We start from the raw sequence: 19,746 nt of genomic DNA, 5'->3' as shown, positions 1-19,746 counted from the left end.
GACTGGCAGGAATCAGTTTCTCATTGAAAGCACTGCTCACCGGCACATCTCTTCTTCTCTCTCCTCACCTTACAGGAAGATCTGCCTTCACTGTAAGTGCTCCCAGGAAGAGCACATTGTAACAGTTATGCCTCTGGAGATGGAGAAGACAGTCACGAAGCTCATGTTTGACTTCCAGAGGAATTCAACTTCTGACGACGACTCAGGCTGTGCTTTGGAGGAGTACGCCTGGGTCCCCCCCGGCCTGAAGCCTGAGCAGGTAATGATGACACCACCCAGCTAGCAGAAAATAATTTGTTTTGCATGTTCTCTGGAAATACTTTACCCGATTTTTCTTCTAGAGGTGTGAGCACTTGTTGCGTGTGGTTTGTTTCTGGGTGCACTAGAGAGACTTGCAGGGACGGGTCTGGTCTGAATGGAACAAAATGGAACAAAACAGACACGTGATCCTTGCAGGACCTGTGGTTCTCTGCGTCTGTGGATGTAATTGGTAATTGAGAGGGGGGAAACAAAAACCTCCAGGATGGGATTTCTTGTGGTTGTACAAGGGAAAAGATATATCTAATGTTTCACTGGGAATAAAGTGATGGGACTCCAGTCCCAGGGGCTCAGTGCTTGTGCTCTGCCATCCTGGACTGCTCCTCTCTGTGGTAAGTCCATGGCAGACAGTCAAAGCTGGTAGATAACTCTGAAAAATGGGCCAAAAGCTTTGTGGTTTGGGTTTTCCAAGCATGATGTTTATGCCTTACTGGAAAGAATAGCTTAAATAAAGCTCAAGTCTCTTGGTGCAGGATTGAGTGGGATGGATTAGACCTCAGTGTGCTGTGTGGAGCGTGCATTGTTTCTGCTCTTTCCAGTTTACATGATTCCTTTGATTTTTCTGCTGGTCTTTTGTATTTACAACTCAGAACTTCATTTGCAGTGGAGATGGCAAAATGAGCTTAGCCTTGATAATTGCGGCATGATGTGATATGGCAATAATTTTAAACTGTAAGGAGGCTGGAAGGGGGTGGAAAGCTTTCGTTCTTACTGCCTTAGTTGCTGTCCTTAAGTACTGTGTTTTCCTGTGCTTTTATTCAGACAGGCTTAGGAATTTCCTGAAATATTTTGGCACCACTCGTAGGCTGTAAATATTATCTGTCTGATTAGAGAAAATCCAGTTGTTTGGTGGCTTGTTTCTTTTTTTTTTTCCCCTTGTCTTTGTAAGCCTCTCTCAGTGCTCACTGGAAACTCCACAGCACCATGTGTTTCATTTGGTGCCATTCAACCGTGCAAATCAGGCAGCAGCCTTGTGTTCTGTCACCTTCCTTATGTCAAGGCTCTCTTTTTGCCTCACAGGAGGTACAAGACATGGCATGTGGAGAAATGCAGATGGTTCTGAAGTAGCTCTGCTGGTCCTTCATGCTGTGGCAGCATGAACTGGTTGGGTTTGGGGGGTCCTGTTGGAGGACCATACCCAAGCTGGTGCCACCTGCTGTCATTGCTGGTTTCTGACCAGGCATGTCTGCAGTTTCTGGAGCACAAGCTGGCCCATTTCCTGCAGCTTTGGGTGGAAATACAGGTATTTGATGACAGGTGGCACCTGACCAGGTAGACATGGTCTCTAATGACTCCATCACGGTATGGGCAGTGATTGAAACCCACTTTCAGCAAGGTGGTGACATATTTCAGGAGACCTGTGTGCTTCTTTGATCCTTTCCATGCTCTTTAAGTGTGACATCAGGGAGTTTGGGATGCTCAGGAGGAAATAGAAGTCCATTAGCTCTACCAGTAGCTACTGACATCTCATGCATTACTCAGGTTAATGTATTTTTAGGTTCTTCCAGCATTTATTTCTTGCACAGGTCATGGTGCTCCTCAGTCTGAACACTCGTTGTCTTAGTACACTCCTCAGTCTGCATCACTGGGCCTTTCAGCAAATTTGCCACTTCAGACCTGTTTCTAATCACCATGGAGATGAAGAGCAGCCATAAGCAGAGCCAGAGACAGGCTCTGAAATCTATCCAGCAGAGCTCATCTGCCAGCCCTTTCATGACTTTTCACATGTTAAATGAGCCAGTAAGATGACAAAAGCGAGGTGTGACTTCCTTGGGCTGTGCAAGAGCCACACTGCAGGCCTGGGGTTTGTCCCTGGGTGAAGAGCAGCACCCTGAATTTCATGGAATCATAGAATGACCCCTGTGGCTGGGGATGTCCCTTAGTGCAGGAGGGGCCATTTACATCCCATGGGGGTAGGAGATGCCTCTGCAGCAATTCACTGGGGATGTGTAAGTCTGCAGACAGATGTGTGGCTTTTTGGTCAGTGAGTCAGGGATGTGCACGTGATGTGGAGCCTCTGCAAGGCTGGTGCCTGCCATGGAGCAACTGGTGGGCTCTGCTCTGGCTGAGGGTACTGCTGTCAGACTGGGCTGAAAATACAGATTGAACAGGCAGAGAATTTTTCTCTGCCTCCTGCTGTTTCGCTGTTGTATTTTTTTGGACGTGACACAGATTAAATGAAACAACTTTTTCCGCAATATTCTACTTTATTAAAATCTCTGTGCAGTATATGAACTGGGGAGGTAAGTGTTCCCCTGAAAGACTAATGCAATTTTCTTATTTTACTTGGACGACAGCCTTCCTACCTCGCTATTCTTGGGAGACAGCGCTCACGTCTCACTCAGCACAGCAATTTACAGGATTTCAGTGGGGAGGAGCTGGCCTGCAAACATGACATCGTTTTTTGGCAGTGTCCACAGGTCATTTCAGTATTTGAAGAGTCCCTTCAATCCAAAGCTTAAATTACTGTCATCTAGAAGGGAATTGACTCAAAGCTATAAGGTCTAACTGTATTCCTGGACACTAACTCAGGCATCAGCTGGTCTGTGGTACCTGTCACCAGTGAAAATCATGTTAGTTACTCAGTGCCCAGTACTGAAGACAAAAAAAAAAATTATTGGTCCTGTGTTCACAGATACTGATCCAAACATTGTAATGAGGAGTGGAGCTGGAAGTTATCCCTTATATTATGGCTCATCAGTGTGTAAGACTAAAAAGGGCTTTACTCAAAAGCCATAAACACAATATATTTCTAAATGCATTTATAACACAGGGATTAGGATAGTAATTTAAAAATTGATTGTATAAGGTATGATAAAAAATTTTCTGTTAAACTAACTACACAGTTGTACTATGACATGTCTGCCCAAAAAAGGGGTATAAACTGGAAGAACACTGGAAATGTTATTTCATTGAGGAGCCCTACAAGAGCCTAGTTTGTCCAGCCTTGCGAATTGTTCATTAGAATTGTTCCTCCCCCTGTTCATTAGAGGGGGAAAAGCAGTTATCCAAGCTCCAGCTTTAGCCCAAGAATGTAGACCTAAACTGTCTCCAAATGCAGTCAGGCAGGAAACTGGAAGAGCTTTGAAACCATCACAGGTGGAAGGTTCAGCAACAACCTGCCAGCCGGGAGAGTGACAGGTGAAAACCCAGGACTGAGCTCCATAAATCACAATGTGACAAGGAAATAGGATTTCTTGTAGTAGCAATCAGCTACACACGATGGCCAGGAGTCTTCTGTGAGGTCTAATCCCACTTGGATTGGACTTCAATGATAAGTTGTCTTACTGCAGAAGAGGGACTTCTCTTCTGGAAGATAGGGATCCAGATGGGACTGGCCAAGATGGCTATACAGAAGCAGGGGACATGGCCTTTATGAAATGCTCTTTTTTTCTGCCTGCAGTTCAATGGTTGGACAAAGAAATAAGTGTCAAAGTCTTGAAATGGGCAAACACCTTTAGAAGTGTCTCCTCAGCAAAGCAAAATCTCAGACTGAGCCTGGCTGCAGAGACAGAGGAATACATCTTTGGGAGCCGGTTTGTCTGCTGGGGCTGGCAGTCTGACAGCTGATCCTCCTTGTGCTGACATAAGTTTGAGGGCAGATGCTTGAAAATAAGTCCTTCTGTGATGTCTTTTTCAAATTTTTAGGCAAGGCATGTGTAAATACATGTGAATGTGCAGCCTTGAATTCCTTGGGCCTGTGGTTTGGAGAAATCCAAAGGGGTTATAACATGCCACTTTGAATTTATGAATACAAGGGATTTTTTAGGATTTCTATCTTTATTGTGTCTCAGTATTAGGAGCAGCTGGTTATGGGCAGGAATTTCCAATTAAACAAAAGATGAGGCTCTACTTCAGCCTTGGTTTGGCTTTTTGTATGGCTCTGGCATGCCAGTATCTGAGAACCTTGTATGTACCATAAGAACTTAATTCGCTCTTGTTGTCAACACAGTTGCTCTGGTTGAGTCCCTTAAAAAGTTATGAAAATCTCATCTGAGCTAAAATTAGCAGCATGAAGGTTCAGGGGACAATTTTTCTCTAAGGCAGCCGTTAAAGCTTGAACCTCAAGAGCTTTGCAGTGGTGTGAAACTTGTAGCTGTCACAGGGAGTTTATTCAGGAGCCAATGTGCACATTAATCCTTCTTCTGGATATTTTGCAAGACCTGTTGCAAGGGCTTGAGTTATAAAACCTCCAAGTTTCATCAGTTGCTGTTCAGGTCACAAAGTGAGGAAAGGAGAATGGAGATGAACCTACACTGAACATGCATTTACACCTTACATAAAGATTTTCACCATTCTGGTGAAGCAGAAAGTACATTATCTGGGCCAGACATCTCTGGGGGACATGTGTCTCACTTGTGCCTGTGTGTCACGGTCATTGTACCATCTTGTTCTTTCTTGAACCTTCAGCAAACTGTTTCACTCCTCAAGAGACTCAAGTCTTGCATGCAGCAAGGAAGGAGTAAAACAGACCAAAGCGACCCTGTGCTCCAAATCTGTGTAGTAGTGGAGAGCAGACAAGCTAATTTACAGCCTGGAAGAGGAAGGACAAAAGGCCTATGAAGAGCTCTTCCTTCCTGGTAGATCCTGGTCCTGAGAGCAGAGCAGGGTGAATGGAAGGCTGAGGACCCTGAGGAGAAGCTGTAACTCGTGTACTCTGCTCCCAGGAGCTGCAGCTGCCTCTCATTTTGCCCCCTTACACATGTGCACGCTGGAGTATTTTACCCAAAAGCTGCCTTTCAACACATTTTGCAAAGCTCTCCAGTTTCGCTTTGAGGTAGGGTAAGTCCATCACCTCCCCAGTGAACTCTCTCAGTATCTAAATAGCCCGGCAGTTAGCGGCTCTTATTTCAAGGCTGGAGCTGTCTAAATCCAGCCTCCAGGCATCGGACTGTGCCGAATGCTTCCCAGCTGCTGGATGGGGCAGCAGTCCCGCACACAGAATGCTTTTTCTGCCTGTGATGCCGGTGCTGGGTGACTTGGGGGTGGGTGGATGGAGAAGTGTGAGCACATCCCATGCTGCAAAAGAGCTTGTGGCAAAACCATGTGTCTGGACTTTTGCTCCATTTCTGTATCCTTTGGTGTTGCCCTGATTGTGGTGAGCCAGTGGAAGCTGTCAAAATTCCTTAATTCTTGAATAATCTTATTATCAAGGAAAGGATCAGCTACTTTCAGTGGGTCACAGAAACCAAACCACTCATTGACATGGTTTGGCTTGATTCTGAAATTTGAAGAAGATATGTGGAGCTCAGCAGAGGTGAGAGGCAGGGAGTGGATAAGGAAACTGAAAAACCCTGGACTACCCAATAGAAACTTCTCCTGGAGCTTTATTCCAGCGTGCAATTACAGCTTTTCTGCGTTGTAGTGTTATGCAAGTGTGCTACCCCATGCATTAGAAATCCAAACACATGTCATGCGGGATACCCAGGGGAATGATCAGGGATGATCAATGCAACAGATGATCATTATCATTGCTGGTGCTCCTGTGCCCTGCATGGACCTTGCAGCATAGACCAGTCTCTGTGCTGTTGAAAGCACTGATCTGGCTCTTTTTAATCCAAATTCATGCTTAAAAAAAGAAAAATCATGTCACAGGCTTTCACAAGTCTAAAACGTGTGGACATAGGGCCTTCATTCAAATGTTCCTCTTTGATGCCAGCAGGAAGCAGGGCTTCCGTGGGATCCCTTACAGACCCAGGGCTGCTGCAAAGGCTTGGCAGGGATGGATGTCGCTCTCGACTGGGGAGCAGCAGCGCTCAGACGCCTCAGCTGCCGTTAGCCGTGGGAGAGGAGCGTGCGGAAAGCCGCAGAGCGTGCCAGAACAAATAGCACTTAGAAAAATGATTTTTCCTTTGTTCCCTGCCTTTGTCCCTCTGACTTCGGAGCGGGTTTCCAAGAGCAAGCCCAGCATTGCGGGATGCCGGACTGCCCGGCGCCGGGATTGCATCTGTGTCCCAGTGCTGTGCAGCGGCACGTGGGCGCTCACAGATCGGGGGATTCTGCTCCCAGCTGGGCTTTGGGCTCTCAGGGGACACTCTGGACCCCTCCAGGGTGCGTGCCTGCCTGCATCCCTGTGCTCGACAGAGCCAGGCAGCAGTTCCCACTCTTCATTTCAGAGCATCTGGCTCTGCTGTAAGGATTGTTTTGCTTCAAAAAATAAATCAGTGCTTTGTGTCCTAATGGCCTTGGAAAAGGAGGATGTGCCAGACTCGGGCCAAAGCACACTGAACTCGTTTTCCAGGCTCACACGTGCTGTCATCTGTGGAGCTTGTGTGTGAGTCAACGTGTACATGCACTTGCAAGGTTTCACAGACATATTGGGAAAGTTATTTGCATGTGGTTTGTTTGAGATTTTTTCTCCGTTGCTTTTCCAAGGGAGGCCAGCAGGAATGAGAGACGTACAAAAGCATCAGGTTTGTTTCTCTGTCAATTCTAAGTGCTCAGTGTAAAGGATCATTAAAGCCTGACGTGTGCTGTTCAGAAGCCAGCACTGGGGAGGAGCAGGCAAGCCACAGGAGCAGCCTTGCTCGCCCGGACCAGCACAGGCTTGTCAGAGCCACTGTCTGCCTTCTTCCCTCAGCAGCCAAATCCCATGGGAGTTTGCACGCAGCAGTGAGCCAGGAGAAGGGGCCACAATTGAGCATACACACATCAATGTGCCACCAGCTCCCTGTGCTGCCACGGGACATCCCTGGGTATCACGGAATGGGCTGCCAGGAGGGCTGTGGTACCCTGGCATGTCCCCAGGGGAAATGATGCTGGTGTGTATCCCCCTGGGTGTGGGGGGGGTACTTTGGAGAATGCTGGCATTTTGAACAGACTCCACTGTGTGTGATGATTTACTGCACTGTGCCTGAGTGGTGGCTGACTCACCAAGGTCCCCTTCTTGGGGACATCCGTGTTCAGGCACCCTACTGCACACAGGCCAGCACGTCCTGCCCTCACAGGGCTCTTTGCAGAAGCCTTGCAGCTGGTTTTGCAGTTGGTTTGGTTTCATGAGAGCCAGGCAGGATTGCCCAGCTGGCTGTGCTGGAGCTGTGAGGGCTGAGCAAGTCGGCACCCGTGCCAGGACACCGTGTGCTCCTTTGTAGTCCATCCCAGCCATACAGTCATCCCAAACAGCCCGGTTTGGTGGGTGCTTTAGGAAGGGGTGTTGTGCTCAGGGCAAGTACAACCAAATGCTGCTTCCCAACAGCAATTTGTGGCGTAAGAAATATGATATTTCCCCTCCACCTCCTTTAATTCATTGATCAAAGAGATCCTTCATCAATAGCTTGAATTTACAGGATGTTTGCAGACTTTTCCTTCTAGGAGGTTTAAGGCTTTGCTCACAGATATGCTCATGTGGGTTTTGTCTTTGGTCACCCTGGGACCGCCAGGACAAGCTGCAGTCCTCTCTTTACTTAGCAGGGCCAGGGTAGGTTTGTAAACTGTCAAAGTTAAACTGGAAACATACCCCAAACCTAAGAAGACCACAGAACACAAAGGCATTTGTAAACTAATGTAATTACTTTCCTCAGTGCCTTTGAATAAAGTTGGCTCCAGTTTAAAGGCTTTTTCCTACCCTGTTTTTACATTATGTTTTTTCCTTTCTCCTGGTTTATTTCTCTTTTAATTTCTACCTCCCTCTCTTCACCTCCTCCCTTTTAGCATCAAATAGCTGCTAATTTCCAAAATGGATATCAGTTTTTGTTAGCAAAACTTGGTGTTTGGACATTTTCCTTTCGAAGGTGAGAGTAACACCTTGGGAACCTGCTGTTCCAGGTTCTGGTAGCACAGAGCCTGTCCGAGTGGGACCTCCCTGGAACAGGGTGGAGCCTGGCCCAGCCCTCCAGTATCCCATGGCACCTAGCACCCACAGCTGTCCCTTGTCCTGTGCCCATGGCACCCCATCCCCATGGCATCTGCAACCTTGTGATGTTGTCTAAACCCTATTTTAACTCAGCATGATGTTTTCCAGTGTCCTTTGGGATTTCTCTCGTCCAGATGTGAGCAGAAGTCAGAGGGAAGTGGGACTAGAGGGGAAACTGAGGATGAAGCCTAGTCCAGCCCCACAAGGGGCTCCTGTGTGGTAGTGATGCTTGTTGGGATAATCACGGGCAGAACAGATCTCTTGAGAGGGGAAATACAAGGATTCAGAGCTGTTGTGTTGTACACCAGAAGTATTTAATAATAAAACAGTTACAGATACTGCACTGTTTAAAGAAGAAATGTTATCTCTCCGGGGTCATTGCCCACACTGTTATCCTTATCTGGGTGCAACTCCTTTTGCAGAGCCTGTAAGGGCAGTGAGGAGCCATCAGCAGCAGGCACGTGGGGGGTCTGGCCCTGGCGCTGCAAAACTTACCAGCTACAAGGCTTGTGCGTGCTGCAACACAGAGCTGGATGGAGGAGGAGTTACTTCAGCATAAAACAGTGACCTTTTGTACAAAAGCAAAGTGCAGACTGAGCAGTTTTAGTTTTCCAGTGAGTTAACACTTTCTACAGGCTTTTTCCCTGAAAAACCAGATTGTCTAAGAATCCCCTTTTCCTTCTTTATTTCTGATCATCACACAGGCTGTGCCAGCCCAGCTGCTCTCACACCAGGTCAGAAATGCTGTCAGCAGCCAGCTGGGCACAGAGGCAGGGACACTGGCAGCCTGTGACCCTGTCCCTCCCAGTCTTGGGTCTCACATCCAAGGAGCTGGGTTCAAGCTGTGGGAGTGGGTGATGGATTAGAGACCATTATATGCACAGGCTTGGCCTCATGTCAGCCTGGGCAAGGGGTGTCCTTCTGCTCTTTATCTGCTCTCTGTATGGTTCTCTTGGAATAGAAGTGATGTCCCAGGTGAGAGGATCTGTGGTTCAAGTTTTTCCCTAGAAGGGGGTGATGGCTGGAGAAAGCCATTGGCAGGCATAAGGATTTTCTCCCCAAGAGATGTTCCCCAGGCACTGGACAAGGATTGGCAGCTGCCTCTGCTCCATCCTCTCCATGAGCACTCCTATAGATGGTCCCCTTGGCTGATGCAGATCCAAAGCAAACCCTTTCAGGTTATTTCAGGCAACAGAACACAGGTTGCAGCCTGTTGTATTTATTTTGTTTTGCTTCTCAAACCAAATTGCCCATCCCTGCCAAGCTATGTTGCTGGTGTGATGGGAACCAGTTCCTGCAGTCCTGCTGAGACTTAATGGAAAACTTCCCAGCGGAAGCAGGAGCGGAGCTGGGCACGCACGTCCTGCTGGATCGTGCTTTGGGAAGGCAGCACCCAGGCAGCTGAAGGAAGAGCTCCCATCCTTGATTTTTGGCCCAGGGTGAGCGTCTTGGGGCTTGTTGCTTTAGTAATTTGGCGGCTCTTCAAAAAAAAAGTAATTTATGGTCTCCACCAACTTCAAGAACTGGGTGGGCAAAAAGACTTCATTGCAAGAAATCAAAACACAAGCTAACCAATGTGAGCACAGGGCAGAGTGAGCAGCCTCTCTGCACATGGGGAATTTGGCAGGAGAAGCCAGCAGGAGTGTATGCTGGCTGTGTGGAACCCTGGCAGCCCAGGAAAGGCTCTGGTGTGGCAGCTGGGGCATTGCTGGGAGATTTTCGACTGGAAACTGCTACAGACTTTCTGCATCAACTTATGGAGCTCATTTAACATCGTGATGCTGCTATTAGTCCTTTGCAATGTGTGTTTTTGCTACCTTGTATAGCATGTCATAAGAATTTTAGTGTTTTCAATGTGCTTTGATGTCCCTGGATGAAGGATGCTCTATAAATGCAAAGTAAGTATTCTAATGTATGTAGTTTGTTTTCTTTTTAACATAACAAAATACTTTGCAGACATTCTTTCCTTGACAGTTTCCATAGCTGGTGGGTCTTTTTCTGCTGTGCCTTAGCAAAACAAATTTAGGGTTTTGCAGTGGCATATGCTCAGCATGTTCCTGGGCTTTGCAACATGAGCAGTTCTCTTGTCATCAGCACTGCGGACCTGCATGTGGAAATCTGCTAAAATCTCTCTTTCTGGAAAACCTGATGATGGGGAAAGGTGGATGGTGACGTCGGTTTGGGAAGAGCCATAAATTGAGAAAACCACTGGAGCAGCTCTTGCTCGATGGTAGTTCTGAATGAGAGCAGGGAGTGAGATGAATGCAGAGCAATTATGCCTGAATAAAGCTAGGTTTGGATAGTTATTCTGGAATAAAAGGGTATTTCTTCCTGTAGAAGATAACTGCATGTGAGCCACCCCTATCAGCCTGCGAGCCCATGGGTGAGCTCCCCTGCCAGCCAGCCCTGTATGACCAGCCCGTGTCCCCATTCCTCCCAGTGACCCACAGCAGCTTGTCATCTGCAGATGCTGTGGGGCTGTGCAGGCAGAGAGGGCTTCTCTGGAGAGAGCTGGCCCAGGTGGTGCTTTCTAGGCCAAAGTCCAAAGTATACAGCAAGGGAAAAAGCTGATCAGAAACCACTGCAAAGGAAGTGTTATTTGGGAAAAGTCCTGTGAAAGCTGCAGGCAGTGCAGCCACTCCAAAATGAATTGCTGATAGCTGAGGGAGCATCTTGGGGCTAATCCCACCGTGGCAAAGGCAGAAAGCTGTGTGTACTGGGAGAACAGCCTGTATCTCTAGCCAAGAGCAGATTTAAGGAATCCAGCCAGCTCTCTGCTTCTGCACAAGCATCCAGAGACATCTGGAGCTGCAGTGAATCCCAGTCCCAGTTGAGCTTTCCCTTACCTTTACCTTCTCCTGGCTCTTCCCAAGTTGTTCAGTGTCACCATGGTCATTTTGGAGAGGATCCTCAGCCAGCGAGTCCCCTCCCGGTGCTGGGCCAGCCCTTGAGTGCACATCCCAGGTGTGGCAGTCGGAGGAGAGATGCTGGGATTCAGGGTGTGCTTCCTCTCCGGGCTGCACTGCGCTCCCAGCGTCGGGCACGCTGTTCCTCAGCCTTTTTAATAGCTGATTTTAATTACACGCTCTGAGACGAAAGAGAAAAACTGAGCCTTCCAACAGATTTTATCTGCTGTTTATTTCCACAAATTGCTACAGAAAAAAGCCCGGAGGGGTTTGATGGAGGTGGAGGCTGAGATAGCCGGCAACACGGAGACTGCTGGGGCGCAGCCTTTTTAACCTCCCTGCCGAGGCAGGTGCCGACACATCCCCGCAGCCGGCGCAATGCTCACGCTATGGAGGCTGACAGAGCAAACGGTAACGTGCCCACCTCGCCGGGGCTGCAACCCCTCTGCCTTGCAGGACAAAAGAAAACAAACCCGAAGCAGCTCCTGGCTGTGTTTCCCTGCTCAAAATCTACGGGAAGACCCAGCGCCTGCTGCCTCAGGGGGTGGCTCTGGCCGGGCACAGGGACACGGGCTTGGCCAGGGAACCCCACTGCAGTGGCCTCTCTTGCTCCGTAGGTGCACCAGTACTACAGCTGCCTGCCCGAGGACAAGGTTCCCTATGTCAACAGCCCCGGAGAAAAATCTCGCATAAAGCAACTTCTTCACCAGCTGCCACCACATGACAATGAGGTCAGTATCCAGAAAATGTCCTTGGACATCAGCAGGGCTGTGGGTGGGGAATGGACGCTCCTAGGGTTGCTTGTGAGAAGCGTGGCTTTCCTTTCTCAACTCCTTTTGTTTTTCAGGGGGATAGACTTGAATTTCGGTCATGTTGCTATTTAAGTTGCTTTATTTGCTCCCTGCTTTGATTGTTGGAGGTGGGGAGTTGTTTGTTTCTAAAGTTAAAATTTTTGAAAATCATCTTTCTTCATTTGTCTGAAATAAAAGTATTTCCTCCGCCCTTGGAGGCCAAGGCCCCATTAAAAGTGGCTTGGAATGCTGTTGAGATTATCTAGAGATAGATCCAAAGTTGAAAAAGCCTTTTCCCAGGTGCTGCTTCCGACTCACCTTGGAGTGGGAGTGAGTGTGCTGAGGAGGGGCTTCACCTGGGCTGAGCCTCACGAGCTCGGAGAGCCTACAAGGCCACAGGTTGAGTCAAAACCAGTCAGAGCAAAATAAACCTTTTTACATCTCGCAGGAATGATATGAGGCAGCAAAAGGGGTCTGGTCTTTGACGTCCTGATCTCACCAGTGAGAACACTGGCTTCTGGTAACCCACAAAATTTCCCTGTGTAAACAAAAAGAATTGTTTTCATGCTACTTTCTGAAGAAGCCGCTCTGGGAAATACATGCAGGTAACTTGTTTGATCTCAGTCAGATTTTTACAAGTTTGCCTGCATGTGGCTGGGTGCCATGGACACAGCACTGTCAGCATGGAGGGAGCTCCAGGCACAAAGAGAAGGGACTTCTTCCCGCACACCCTTCGGCCTCAACCTGCCTGCCTGCTTCTCTGTCAGCTGCTGGAAACCCACAGCCTCTGACAGCAAAACAACATAAGAATAAATATACACAAATGCTGCTACTGCAGCCTGTTTTCCTGCAAGTTGGACATGCAAGTCTGTGTGTATTTTCTGCAAATTGGCAGATTTTGCATCCAGTTTCCCTTCATGCTCAGTTTTGCTCCTTTGAACATTCAAGGTGTGGTGGTTGCTCATGTGAATAAGCCTGCTCAGCTCCATGAGCCTGCTCTCCCAAGTAACGGAGGGTGGATTGTAGCTGGCGCTACATTTGACCTCCCTGGCTCTTCAATTGTATTCCCCATTGAAATGCAACCAGCCAAGAGCTAAGCCTGCAGGATGGAAATAGCCAGAAAACCTCAGAGTTTTACAAGCTTCAGGGAAATTGCATCATTCATTGTTTGTATCCTTTTATTTTACTTATTTCCTTATTACCTTGCAAGGCAGAGGTTTTGCAAATGAGCAGGCTTGATCCTGTGCTGTAAGAATATTTCACAAGTCACTGGAACTCTGTCATTTGTGCAGAGAAAAGGGTCTGTGCTCTAGAAATGCCAGTTATATTATGAATATTATGAAGACCTCAGTCATAGAAGGCTGATGGAGAAAGCAGGAAAACCATCAGTCCAATTGCTGGTCTGGGTGGGACTCTGAGAACCAACCTTTAAGACTTTTCTACAAATTGAGCACCCAAAGAGCAACAGTACTCTTGCCCTTTTTTCTCATCTCCACCTCTTGAAATTCTGATCAAACCCCAGATAACTGAAGCCCATATAGCTTTGTTTCTCCAGCCTCCCCGTAGGACAGAGGTTGGCAGGGCCCATGGATGGCAAGCCAGGGATGCCCCAGGCACTGAGCATCACTTGTGTTTTTTAGGTCCGCTATTGCAACTCATTGGATGAGGAGGAGAAGAGGGAGCTCAAACTCTTCAGCAACCAGAGGAAGAGGGAAAATTTAGGGAGAGGCAATGTTCGACCATTCCCTGTAACCATGACAGGAGCCATCTGTGAGCAGGTGGGTAGTGGCTGATGAACTGGTACTTGTATCGCCCAAATTAAGTGAAGCACATCTCCTTTGAAGACAGGCTGAGAGAGTTGGGGCTGTTCATCCTGGAGAAGAGAAGGTTCTGGTGTACCTTAAAAACCTTTCCAGTACCTAAAGGGACTACATGAGAGTTGAGCAGGGACTTTTTACAAGGGCATATATTGACAGAGGCTTTAAAATGACAGAGTTTAGACATGTTTAGAAGAGTTTAGACATGTTTAGATTAGATATTAGAAGGAAATTCCTCCCTGTGAGGGTGTTGAGGTACTGGCACAGGCTGCCTAGAGAAGTTTTGGCTACTCCATCCCTGGAAGTGTTCAGACCAGATTGGATGACACTTTGAGGAACCTGGTCTAGTGGAAGTTGTCCCTCCCCATGGCAGGAGGATCGGAACTGGATGATCTTCAGGTCCCTTCCAGGTCACACCATTCTATGATTCAATGACATTAATGGAACAAACATCTGCCTATGACCCTGCCAGCTGCGAGTTCTGGGGTCTGTCAGGGCACCTTTCAGGATATTTGACATGGAGTTGTCCATTCAGCTGGTGGCATTGTGCAGGGCAGTGATTGTGAGAGCATCCTGTTTGCGATGGTGGTTGTGGGGTCACCTGCACACCTCGGTTAATCCCCGGCTTTCTGACAGTGCGGCGGCCAGATCAATGGAGGGGACATGGCCGTCTTCGCCTCGCGGGCAGGACACGGCGTCTGCTGGCACCCTCCTTGCTTCATCTGCAGTGTCTGCAACGAGCTGCTGGTTGACCTGATCTACTTCTACCAGGATGGGAAGATCTACTGTGGCAGGCACCACGCCGAGTGCCTCAAGCCCCGCTGCGCTGCATGCGATGAGGTAGGAGACAGCATCTGCCATGAGCGCTGCCGCCTGCTGGGGTGGCACAGGAGGGTTGGGTGGCATTTCCCCTCCATCCCCGACTTTTTCATGGAGCCATACACACCAAACTGATGGCTTGGCTTTGCCAAGGGTTCGAGCAAGCTTTTCCTGAAGTTTCTGGTATTCTTAGTTGCAGTCTGCCTAGGACTGTTATGAGTTAGGACCTCATCTACACACAGGAAGCTGGGGGTTTCCATTAATGTTTCCAGTAGAAGCACAGCCTTCTGGCTGTGTGATTTTAGCCCAGCTCTGTGTGGTGATCCTCCCTTCTCCTCCATTTCCCCAAAAGAAGCCTCTGGTGGGATGCGTGCTGTATTTCTTACAAGTCAGTCATGTCTGAGTACATGCCGAGCTGAAACAGGCTTTGGGAGAGGCGATTAACAGGCTACAGGAAGCTGAACAAATAGAATACAAAACTAAGATAGAAAACCATACAGAGTAGCCTCTGAGCACTTCTCAAGTGTCAATCTCTGTTTAAAAGGCTAGTGAAGGAAATTGCTCTGGTTGTTAAGGTTATGAAAACCATAGTGGGAAAAACCGTATGTACTACAAAATATGACGTCTCTTCCTTGTAAGCATGTAATAGTAAATATCCAAGGCTACATGCACTTCAAATATAAAGAGCATTGATGTACGTATCCAATTAAATTTGTCGTGTTACCACTGAAAGACAACCCCTAACCATTCAACTAGCTCTATTTCTTTGTGGCTTAGGCTGGGTAATTTTTTTTCATGTACTTTTTATCCCTGCAAATTCTCGTTTAATTCTTTTGTTCCCCTAAAACATCAAGTACTAATTGTGAGAAACTGTAATTCAGGGGTAAGGGGATCTGCAGGGAAAAAGCTTTTGGTGTACCCTGTGCCAGCATAGAGAGACAGGGAGATCTGGGGCTGCTGGCTCCCTTGGTTTGGCTTTGGGAGTTGAGATGGGGTGGGGATGAGAAGAAGACACCGCAAGAAAGCATCTGCTGAAGACATTTTAGATGGCTGCTTCTCCAGCTCATCCTTAACAGTGCTCTGTGCCTCAGTTTCCCCAGTGGTATAATGACTGTAATCACCTTTATAGGCACCCAGGCTGGGGTAGCAGCAAGATGAGGAGCCAAGGTAGCTCCATCTTTTTTTCCCCTCTAGAGAGCTGTCACTTTTCCTTGTGTTTTTGCTCATCCTTTGTGGTCAGGTTCCTGTTTCTGAGATGGGTTAATGTGTTCCAGTAAGTGGTTGCTCTGTTCTTCAGAAGTCCACCAGATCGATAGGTTGTATATAAGTGTGTTTATTACCCTGATCGACCTCTCTGTTTGATGGGTGAGCTTACCAGCACATTACTGCAGCTCTGCCTTAACACTTTGTAGTCCGGGCATGAATGTGCTTCTGAGGAATTTGCATTTTAATGGATTTTCCCAAGAAATGATGGGTGCCCCTGCCACAAACCAAACCGTGGGCTTTTCCCATGCAGGACTGGGGGAGTTAGCTGTAAAATGTGGAGGTTGCATGAACAAAGGGGCACAGCTGCCACGCACAGGCAGGAGACTGAGGTTGGTGTCTGCATCCAGGGTCCCTTTTCTTACCAGCTCTGCTCCATGCTTGCGTTTCCAGATCATTTTTGCCGACGAGTGCACCGAGGCCGAAGGGCGGCACTGGCACATGAAGCATTTCTGCTGCTTCGAGTGTGAGACGGTTCTGGGGGGGCAGCGCTACATCATGAAGGACGGGAGGCCCTACTGCTGCAGCTGCTTCGAGTCCCTGTACGCCGAGTACTGCGACACCTGCGCCCAGCACATCGGTACGTGCGGGCGGGCACAGCCCCGCTGCGGAGCCAGCTTCTGACAAGAACTTGCATTAAGTCCTTGACAACGCTCTGGGGCTGGGGGCAGGAGTATGCATGGCCAAATGTGCTTATGCCTCTCTCCCATCCCACCAAAGAGGTAACATGGTGATTCATTTAGTTGTTAAACCACTGTTTATCCCTTTTTGTAGTCAGAGAGGGGAGGATTATCAGAGGGCAAACTCAGGAGAATGGCAGCTAGTGAAAGCTTTCTCTGGCATAATAAAATTTCTCTGGCACATTTTTTTTTCCCTTTAAATCTAATTTTCCTGTAAACAGCCTGGCTCTTGGACTCAGATTTTTTCCCATCCAAGCTTGCCAAAGGATCACATGATTTGATGAGCTACTGTTAGAGAAGATGCTTGTTCATTAGGCATCATTATTGTTTCTGAGCCTTTTTCAATCAACTTGCAGATAGATGTTCTCAGACAGAAAGAAATAATGCATCAGGGTCAATTTATGTTTCTAGAACAGTGATTTAAAATGCACTTCAGTCAGGGGCCTAGATGTCCCCAAGCTGGGTGGGCTGGGAAGCACCTTGCTGCTCTCCCCAGCCCCCTTTGCCACTTGGCTGAGCACAGTGAGCATGCAGACAGCCCTTCCTTTGTCCATGGAGGTGAGCTCACATATTCAAACACTTCAGATGCTGCAGAGGAAAAAAAAAACCCAATCATTTTGCTCCTGTGCAGCAGCCAGATGGCACAGGGAGGGGAAATGCAGGGTTTCATGGAGCACTTGGAGGATGCATCTACTGCGACCTGCAGCACATCATTCGCAAAAGCTCAGGTGCAGAAAGGTGAACAAGCTGCTGATAGTGTTTCTTGCATGGTCTCTTCTCTTGAGCTTCTTCCATCTGCTGTCCTTCACTCCAGCTGGCCCACTGGAGCCTGCTGACTGTCAGGTTTTCAGGGTAAAATGTCTGGTTTGGTGCATATTTTCATATTTCTAGCAAAGGAGGGACTGCAACCATTTTGCTGCAAATCGCTCAGTAGTGAACTGAGCACTGTGCCAATGAGCTACATAAATCAGAGGTAAGCATGTGATGAAGGCTTGGATTGGGTAGGTAAGGATGGAGTAAAGAGGCTGCACTCCTTCCCCTGCAGGATGGCTTTGGGCAGTGGAAAAGGAGCTGATAAAATCCCACCCACCATCTTGTCTCTCTTTTGCCCACAAGTGTAGCACCCCCATCCGTGTAAAAACATTTTGCTCACTATAAGGGGAGGAAAAAACTGATTATACTAAACCTAATTTAGCTTGGAATAAAACAGACCATTAACATGCTGTTCATTTATAAGTTACCTGGCAGCACTTGGCCCCACAGCGGGTGTGCAGGCATGTGCTGTGCACATGTGTGTGCAGCACCCGCCGTGCCAGCCAGCCCACACTGCATGGCAGTTTCTCAGGGATCGAGGGCAGCAAGGGCTTTGGCCAGGAGCAGCAGCTTAAACAAGTGTGCAGATGTTATAATTGAAACCTTGGGAGCTTTGCTCATAGCTCTGACTGAGAGCACTGTGCAGACACTGTTGCTCCCTGAGGTTTGGCTGGAGGGAGACAGACTGTCTGCATCAATTCCTTCACTGAACCCAAGGGGGGCCTGGTGAAGCAACCCAGGAAATAAGGCTGTGTGCAAGGCAAGGGTGTGTGCTTGACCCCTGGGGCCAGCTCTTTCCATTCTCTTTGGAGAAGAGGCCCTAGAAGCCAAAATAAATTTAGGATGGGACCACAGTAGCAGCAAGGGACAGGGGTGTCATCTGCTCTGTTACATACTTAACCAAGGCAGCACAAATTCCTCATTATGGTTTAGTTGGAGGCTTTTTTTATTTTTTTTTTTTTAATAAGCAGTATATTACTTTTACTTCAAGGACTTTATGGAGAACTTCTTGCATTCCTTTACTTTATGATCGGAAATATCCCCATTTAATACAAAATAGCTTGAGGCATGGTTCTGTAGCCTTTCCTAACACTGAGTAACTCCCAAGCAAAGGCCTGGAATTAGAATTGGGAAGAATTAAAAATAGGATTTACTTCATGCATCAGAAAATCCCTGAAAAGTTTTTGAGAGCATGTCACTCATAGGGGATCATAGAGTTGTAAGATAGTTTGGGTTGGAAGGGACCTTGAAGGTCATCTCATTCCAGCTGCCCACCATCGGCAGGGACACTTTCCACTAGACCAGACTGCTCAAAAGCCCATCCAGCCTGACCTTTGATACAGGTGATAAGTGCAATGTTAGATGACCCTGACACTGTGCATCTTCTCCCTCAAGGTATTGACCAGGGCCAGATGACGTACGACGGCCAGCACTGGCACGCCACCGAGACCTGCTTCTGCTGCGCCCAGTGCAAGAAGTCGCTGCTGGGACGGCCCTTCCTGCCCAAGCAGGGGCAGATCTTCTGCTCCAGGGCCTGCAGCATTGGTGATGACCCCAATGGCTCCGACTCCTCCGACTCGGCTTTCCAGAGCGCGCGAGCCAAGGAATCCCGCCGCAGCGCCAAGATCGGCAAGAACAAGGGGAAGGGCGAGGAGGGGGCGCGCAGCCCCTGCAACCAGCTGCAGGTCACCTCCAACCGCCTCTCCACTGACGTGGACCCGCTGTCCCTGCAGATGGATCTGCTGAGCCTGGCCAGCCAGACACCGAGCCTCAACAGGGACCACTTGTGGAGGAGCCGGGATGAGCTCTATCACTATGGGGGCAAAATGGAGCAAAGCCAGTCTCAAACCCCCTTGCAGCTTCTCAGCCAGTGCAACATAAGAACCTCCTATAACCCCACCCAGGTCCCGAGCTCGCAGTCGGATTTATGGGCAAAACATTTTAGCAACCCAAAGAGGAGCTCCTCGCTGGCCATGAAGAGCCACGGTGGCAGCTTCATCCAGGACTGCAGAGAGGACTACTACTCAGGGAGGCTCCGCTCACAGGAGAGCTACAGTGACATGTCCAACCAGAGCTTCCCAGAGACCAGAGGAAGTGTCAAAGTCCCCAAGTATGAAGAGGAAGAGGAGGGTGGGATGCCAACGTCACAGTGCCGCACCCGTCACCCCATCAATGCCCTCAAGTTCTCTGAGGACCTGACGCCCACTGAGCAGACTCCACGGGGCTCCATGGAATCCCTGGCACTCTCCAATGCTACAGGTATGTCACCCCTGCTTCTGCCACCCTGAGACCACCCCGGCACACCCTCCATGTGGTTCAGTCCCTTGTGTTCCCATGTCTTCCCAATATGAGGGTGACCAACAGCTTGGGGACCACTGCTCAGTGACACAGACTTGTCTGCCTGGTCCCAACAAGCCTGACAGTTCCTCTCCATTTGCTTGCTTGTTTACCAAATGCAGAGCTTTATAGATAGCTGGCCTTTCTGTG

At 48.5% G+C, this 19,746-nt stretch overlaps 1 protein-coding gene across 3 annotated transcripts in view; it reads left to right on the top strand.

Annotated features, from left to right (window-relative positions):
• The window catches only part of PRICKLE2 (prickle planar cell polarity protein 2), a 102,248-nt gene that overhangs the window by 71,362 nt on the left and 11,140 nt on the right, over window positions 1-19,746 (top strand). For all 3 annotated transcript variants that reach the window (XM_058845330.1, XM_058845332.1, XM_058845331.1), the window contains 6 exons: window positions 76-259; window positions 11,694-11,807; window positions 13,508-13,645; window positions 14,321-14,524; window positions 16,160-16,346; window positions 18,655-19,518. In XM_058845330.1, the coding sequence (XP_058701313.1) occupies window positions 76-259; window positions 11,694-11,807; window positions 13,508-13,645; window positions 14,321-14,524; window positions 16,160-16,346; window positions 18,655-19,518 (1,691 nt within the window). The remainder of the gene's footprint in view (window positions 1-75; window positions 260-11,693; window positions 11,808-13,507; window positions 13,646-14,320; window positions 14,525-16,159; window positions 16,347-18,654; window positions 19,519-19,746) is intronic.

The sequence above is a fragment of the Poecile atricapillus genome, chromosome 9, assembly GCF_030490865.1.
Source record: "Poecile atricapillus isolate bPoeAtr1 chromosome 9, bPoeAtr1.hap1, whole genome shotgun sequence".
Lineage (NCBI taxonomy): Eukaryota > Metazoa > Chordata > Aves > Passeriformes > Paridae > Poecile > Poecile atricapillus.
Note: the sequence above shows the minus strand (reverse complement) of the source record. Positions and strands in the feature narration are given on the sequence as shown.